The sequence below is a fragment of the Oculina patagonica genome, chromosome 4, assembly GCF_052425735.1.
Source record: "Oculina patagonica isolate OP01 chromosome 4, crgOcupat, whole genome shotgun sequence".
Lineage (NCBI taxonomy): Eukaryota > Metazoa > Cnidaria > Anthozoa > Scleractinia > Oculinidae > Oculina > Oculina patagonica.
Window position 1 is genome coordinate 8,937,083 of NC_135761.1, and position 7,432 is coordinate 8,944,514.

The 7,432-nt window shown below is 38.1% G+C and overlaps 1 protein-coding gene across 1 annotated transcript; it reads left to right on the forward strand.

Moving 5' to 3' along the window:
- Positions 1-6,290: 6,290 nt before the first annotated feature.
- Positions 6,291-7,195, forward strand: LOC144648857 (histamine H2 receptor-like). Its single transcript, XM_078508302.1, has one exon. It carries the CDS (start codon positions 6,317-6,319, stop codon positions 7,193-7,195), a length of 879 nt encoding a protein of 292 aa, XP_078364428.1. The 5' UTR covers positions 6,291-6,316.
- Positions 7,196-7,432: the final 237 nt, after the last annotated feature.

Genomic DNA, 7,432 nt, shown 5'->3' on the forward strand with positions numbered 1-7,432 from the left:
TTTAGTTTGTAAGAAATATTCTGACTATGCCTGGTTGATTCTAGAACCAAACGAAACGGCTGCTGTTTCTGACTGTAGCAAATAATTCTTCGGATGATAACGTTGTCCGTTACCAGATGCTTGTTTATAGCTCCGCTAGCTGTCCAGTGATATAATCGAGTTCAGTTAATACGACTCTTTACGTAACGAGGCAGATAACAGCTACAAGAGCTTCATTTAAAATGAAATTAAAATGAAAGCACTGCAATACTTGAACCGTAACGTAAACAGCAACAGAGTTTCACATTCCAAGAACGAAAGGAATATATAATGATTATTTTAAAACTTCCTGCCTATCCGGATATGCCATGATAACCAGGGGGTGTGCGGCGCGCTACCTTAAAGATACTTACCCTATTTCCGACTAGATTGTACCCAGGGACTGCTCAGTCGGTTTTCGTACCGTTTGACACGTTGACAAGGGCTTCACGGAGTTTTTTTTTTTTTATTTGGCAAGCAATAAAATACAAACGGCAGCAACAAATATAACACATGGATTAAGGATGGTTTTTAAAAAAATTGCATTTCTAAGAGAATTGAGCTAGTTTATGATAACTGAGCAATCATAAAAAATTGTTGTTGTTTTTTTCAAAACCTTTACCTTATCTCTATCTCTATATATACCTAAACGACCTAAACGGCTCTCCGAACCATACTATTTGGGGACGCACTTACCTATTTAGCTTGTGTGAGAGAGTTCCCCCCGGGAGCCACCCCCAGGTTGTCCGAGGTTTGGCCTCGTGATGTAATGAAGTAACTCTCCGCCACGAAAATGTGAAAATAGAAATAGGATCAATAAACATCCAGACGAATGAGCCGAATCGACGAGTGATAGTACAGTGTCCTTTGCGAGGTTTTGTGTGAGTTTCATATTAAACTATAAAGCTTATACTTGAACAATCTAGGGGTGAAATGCAATGTTTTATTTATATTTCTGTCACAAAGGATTTGGGGGTGAAAGCGACGGAAGACCTGATTTGCCCACCTTGCGTTACATCAGGCATACGAAGGAAGGAAAAAAGAAGTAAAGGCACGGATTAAAAGAAACTACGCTTTCGATTGCTTATATATATGCATATTATAAATAAGGAAATTTTAATTTTATACCTAGCTAGTGTATTCTTTTGATACTTATCACTAAGATAAGAGGGTCTGAATGGGGGTACCTCGATAACACTAAACACTTAATTATTTAGCTCTGTAACATGAAACAGTTAATTTTAAAGCATTTTAACACTAACGGTAAAAAATTCACTGTAACAGTAAATTTTGTCCAGAAAGAAACAAAAACGACTCCAAAAAGACCAATATTGTTTTCTTTAGTATATCAAGAAGTTTTCGGCCATTTTCCGTCGATTTCCGGAGACTACCGAAGATTTCCGAAGTCTATCGAAGATTTCCGAGGAGAAATCCGAACATTTTCTCTTAGTTCATCAGTGATTCTCTTGGTGATTTTATCACCACTTTGTGGGATTGAACATCAAACACTAAAAACTATGGCAAAATAACACTAAACACTAAACCCCATTCAGACCCTAACAAATAAAATAGAAAAAAATTACAAGGAGGAACAAGAAATTACGCGTTCAATTGCTTACATATATGTTATAAATAGAGAAATTATATATCTTGTGCATACTGCTGATACTTAGCACCAAATTATTTAAGAAAACTTGTAATAAATTAAGCGTACTTATTTACTAGAATGATATAAGACAAAGAAGGAAGCATTTGTCCCTTATCCTAGAATATGATGAATCAATGATATTTCTTAATACCGTGAGCCGAAATTCAATTTTCCAATAAATTCCTCAAAATTGCATATTTTGGATTGAAGCTTCTGACAATGAATATAGTACTTGGCAAATTAAACAACAAGCAGAAATTGAGCTCAAATATTTCACATTAATTATTCGTTTCAATACCATATATATATAGCTCTTTCCTGGTGGCGATTATTCGGTGAAATAATTTATAATAAAATTCTCTTAATTTGCTGTCCTTGCAAATTTTGCTTGTTCGGGAGAAAACCAACTCCCAGTTAAACACTTGTAGATTGAAATATCTTTCCCATGGTACGGTTGAATTATGCATTAATTTAACCATACCAGTTGATTTGTTTAAGCCAAAAAAACAAAAATAAATACAATATAGTGCCACAGTAGACAGACAACTTTGAGTCTGCACAAATGTGTGTGATCCAACTTCAATAAGTAACTTTAAATACGCGAGTACGACATTCTACGGAAACCGATAAGAGAAAACAAAGGAAAACAACAGAAATTACAATTTGCAGCAATCCATTTTCCGTGAGCCTTGATGTAATTCGAAAATCCAAAATCCACCATAGATAACGATAGAAACCGAAAACGGTGTATCCAAAAACAAATTTACATGCAAATCGAAAAAAACTGCATATAAGGCGCTTTATGGAATTTAATTACATGGGAAGCTGGCTGATATATTACGTAACTCTCTTACTAGATATCATGATGTAAAAATTCCTAAAATGATCGGAGTAAACAGTAAGGCCATCCCCTTTTTTTTCTCTGTTTAGCGTCGTCCGACCGACCCAGATTTTCGCGTTTTCAAAAAAAAAAAAAAAATTTATACAGAAGGTATAGAAGGCAATGACACATTATTTTAAATAATGTTTCATCCTTTTTACGCTGTTCTTGTTTGAGTTTAACCACGACGTCGATTTTTCCTTCCTCCATTGCCGCCATGTTGACTTTGTAACCATGTCTTCTTGTTTCCAGGCTCCACGGACATTATGCTGAGGTACCGGGCCTCCTAGTTCCAGACTCCTTATCCACTTTTTTTTTTGAATTTTTTTTTTTTAATTCCGACCGACCGACCCAAAATCAGAAAACACATACGACGATAAACGAAAAAAAAAAAAGGGGATGGCCTAACCGGAATTCCAGTAAATTTTCGATACCATGTATGTTGTTGTTGTTGTTGTTGTACATGTAATTGTTGTATTTCTATGTTTGACATGTTTTAATAACCACAAAACATCATTATCATCATCGTCGTCGTCTTCGTCATCATCATCATTAACTTGCTTGGCTACGCGAGCAGGACAAGAATTCTGAAATGGTCGAGAAATAAAGAAACGTCCGAATTGCCCTGCGATGTATATTATATGATCGTAAATTTTCACACCGAAGCATTTTTTATCAATCCACTCCGACATTTCATATTTGTTTTTTCTCACTGTAAAATAGCCGGCAGAACATTTTCGCTTTTTTTTACGGCTAACGGTTAATTTCTTTCCATTAGGGTTGATGACACTGTGAAATTTATTTATGACCATGCGGTGGTATTGAAGAAAATTCAGGACTAATAAAAGCTGCTGACGAGGCTCATTTTATCGATCGCGCGAACAGCGTTAAGAAATATCACACTGTTGACAGTCAAAGTCTTCATGTATTCATGAACTACATTAAACTCCAATTAGTCTTCTATATCTTGTATAAGCTAAGTTGTTTCATAAACAAAGATCTGCTTCGTGAATACGTTTTTCTGGTAACATTTTCAAACTTGTTCGCTACATCTTCAATTGTTTTGATGACGGGAAGTAAAACCAAGATGGCGTAGAAGCGTTTTGTTTTTTACCTAATTATGCATGCAGTTTTTATCAGCCAATCAGAAAAATCATATTTTTTACCGTTTCCAGGGCCACTACGGGAAAAAAGATGTCTAATATCTCATTCTTTGCGGTTGCGCAAAAGAATGAGCTAAAAAAAGATACCTTCAGGAGCCTGCCAACATCGAAAGTACGTGCGCGGGGACAGACTTATCCGCGTTTATGTTGTCACGCACTGTGTGACAATTTTAAAACGTGAAACCAAACAGCCTTTCAGACGATTAAAATATTCAATTCTCAGCTAACAGTTACAATTTTGGCCAATTCTCCGCCATCAGTTTATAATACCACATACACGACTTTGATTACGTCATATCACGCATACGTGCTATAATTCATTACAGACAGGAAATAACAATAAACATTTTAGTTCCGTTCTTTCTTAGAATTATATGAACCCACTGCTTAATTAAATAACGGTTCATAAAATAAATAACAATTGTGTAAATAAAGATTTAATAAAGCTTAGGGACTGTTCGTTATTTATGGCTAAGGGGGGTCGGTGATTTTCAACCAATTCATGCATTTGAAAAATTTACCCCTCCCTGAAAGTTGGTATTTTAAAAAATTACCCCCTTGTTTATGTGACAGGTCCAAAATTTTACCCCCCCCCCCCTAAGGGACTGTTCGTTATTTATGGCTAAGGGGGGGGTCGGTGATTTTCAACCAATTCATGCATTTGAAAAATTTACCCCTCCCTGAAAGTTGGTATTTTAAAAAATTACCCCCCTGTTTATGTGACAGGTCCAAAATTTTACCCCCGCCCCCCCCCTCCCCCCCTTACCCCCAGGACGCAATGTGCCTCCGATTGCAAAATTGCGTTCAACATGCGTTCTGGCCCCGTGCCGATAAACCAAAAGCCAGTGCAAGGTCATTTGTGATCGTACAGTATGGAAGCACTCAGCAAGGAAAGCAAATTTGCAGAATATCCGATTGTAGAGACAAAATCAACGGTAGAAAAGTTTGTAAGAAGTTTATTGCAAGGCTTGACCCACGAGGAGCGATCATGGAAACAATGCTGCGTGGTTCCCAGTTATTTATTGTTATTTAAAGAAGCATTTCACATTTTACAGTTCGTTTTTGACCAGGGTTTTTAAAACTTACAAAGACGAGGAAGCTTTTGTGTGGGGGTTTTGCTATTATTACATATCAGATTGCCTGTAAAGGGATTTAATAAGTCACGTTTCGTTGGCTTTTCAAACTAAGACCAGGTTCTTTGAAAATAGAATTCTCCAAACAGAGATCAGCTTTTTAAAATGCATCTGCAAAACGGCTACAAAAGTGTTGAAACAACAGTTTGTAAAAGCTTACCCCCCTTATTTCCACTGTATTTTAAAAAAACACCCCCCTTTTTTCATTGATTTTGAAAATTTTACCCCCCTACTCTAAACACCGGCCTCCCCTTAGGCATAAATAACGAACAGTCCCTTATGTCAGTAATCGTTGAATGAACTATGCCCAGTGGCTATACAGACAAAATATAAAATACTCTAGGATTAATTTAAAACAATTAATAAAACTGAGATGAACTATTGAGGATAACTACGTTTTAACTGTATATATACATGTATCAATAAAAATGTGACACTAGGTCAAAACTGTTCTGGAGATTTAATATATAATAATATTTTTTTATAATAAAACTGACATGGTAAAATGTCCTTATTCCGTCAGTGACTGATATAGTGCCGGGTTGACCGCCGGAGTGTTGTAGCTGTGAACTTCTTCTGCTTCTTTATTAGTTCTAAAAGGATCATCGATCAATGCATCGAGGTTCATGATCAATTGCAGAACTTGTAAAAATCTTGGGTTTGTATGCAGTAATTCAGTACTATTGTCGAAAGTTAGGAAGTCGACAGGAACAGAGGAAACCGAAAACTTGTTTCTCCCTTCGTTTCAGCACAAGGTCAAACCGCGGACATCCTGGGTGGGGTGGTTACCCGGGGGGACTCCCATACACAAGATATATAGGTATGTACGTCCCCAAATAAAATGAGTTTCGAGACGTTTAGGTCGATAATAGGCCTGAAATACGGCAGAGGGTATAGATTTTGAAAAAGCCGAGAATTTGAAGCCCTTGCCATGTGACAAATGTTTACGAAAACCAAAGCAGTCAAGATAGGGTATTGAATTTGGAGTCGGGTCTGAAAAAAGGGTAGGGAAAATAACACATTTTGGTCTGACGTACGGTAAGTATTTAAGGTAGCGCGCCGCAACACCCCCCCCCCCCCCCCTGGCTATCACGCGATAAGCAGGAAGTTTCAATACAATCATTATACATTCTTATCATTCTTGGGATATAAAATTGAGTCGCTGTTTACGCTACGGTTGATGTATAATTGAAGTGTTTTCATTTTAATTTGATTTAAATAGAGCTCTTATAGCTGTTATCTGCCTCGTTATCTGAAGAATCGTATTAACTGAACTCGATCGTATCACTGGATAACACACTGATAACGAGCATTTTGTAACGCACCCATATCACCAGTGTTATGCATGCGGGGATGCACATATCACTGTGACAACGGAAGACGTAATCATATGAAGAAATATTGCTTCAGTTTGAAACAGCAACCGTGTTTCAACCACGGCAAGCATAGCCAGAATTTTTTTTACAAATCTAAAATGAATCGTTCAAACATTTCCACAGATGAAGATTGCTCCCTTCCCCTTGGCCACGGCATCGCTCTAATGATGGTAAATTCTCTTGGAGCTGTGATCGGCACGTTTGGAAACATCCTGGTTTGCATTGCGGTTCTTACAAGCCCTCATCTTCGCCGAAGCTCCAACTTCCTTCTCGTCAGCTTAGCCATTGCTGATTTGATCGTGACGATGGTCTGTGAGCCGTTAGTTGTGGCAATAATGGGCAAAAGAGCGCTTGTACACGACTGTGCATCGAGCCTGGAACTTGCCTATGTAGTGTCCTCAAATCTGTCGTGTGCTGCGTCGATTATGCATCTTTCCGCGATCAGTGTTGACCGTTTTGTTGCCGTTATTTATCCTCTGCGTCACGGCCGCATCATGAAGAACTATGGCTTGAAGGTCATGCTGGTAACCGTTTGGTCTGTAGCTGTCATATTCGCCTCTCTTCGAGTGCCCTTCTTGAAGGAAACATCTTTTATGGCCTTTGTGATGTTCGTTGTTGGCTATGGCATAATCATTGCCTCCTACGCGTCAATCGTGATCTTTCTGGTCAGAGAAAAGCGAAGAAAAAAGCAACTCAGAGCGCGGCCAATGGTTGAAGTGAAATCCAAAATTGAACGTCGTGTTGCCTTCACTCTGGCGATTGTGATCGGTGTTTTCAGCGCTTGCTGGTTTCCGATGATTATTGTATTCTTTTCCGCTGGGAAATCTCTTGTGAAGATGCATGGCACCGCGTACATGTGGATAAGATCTTTAGCTCTGTCAAACTCAGCCATGAACTTTATTATTTACAGTGCAAGGATTCGTGACTTCCGGGATGCGTATGCCTTGATATGCCGGAAGATTCTTCATTGTGCCTAGCCTTATCGGACCGGTGAGGCTGACGATCTTATTTTTAATATTAACATTGTGCTAGCTTGCTGACGATTAGAAAAAGTGAGTTGTTGTACCCTAAAAGCAAAATCAAACGGCTACACTTTTTACATCAGTTCTAGCGCACTCCTATTGATGGATTACAAGTATTACACGACACAACAACGTCAGTCTTCAATAACGTTGTTGTCGAGAAATATCTACTTTGTTTTGAGACTAGAGGTC

Coding starts and splice junctions, on each gene's coding strand:
- LOC144648857 (XM_078508302.1), top strand. CDS start 6,317: ATGAATCGTTCAAACATTTCCACAGATGAAGATTGCTCCCTTCCCCTT.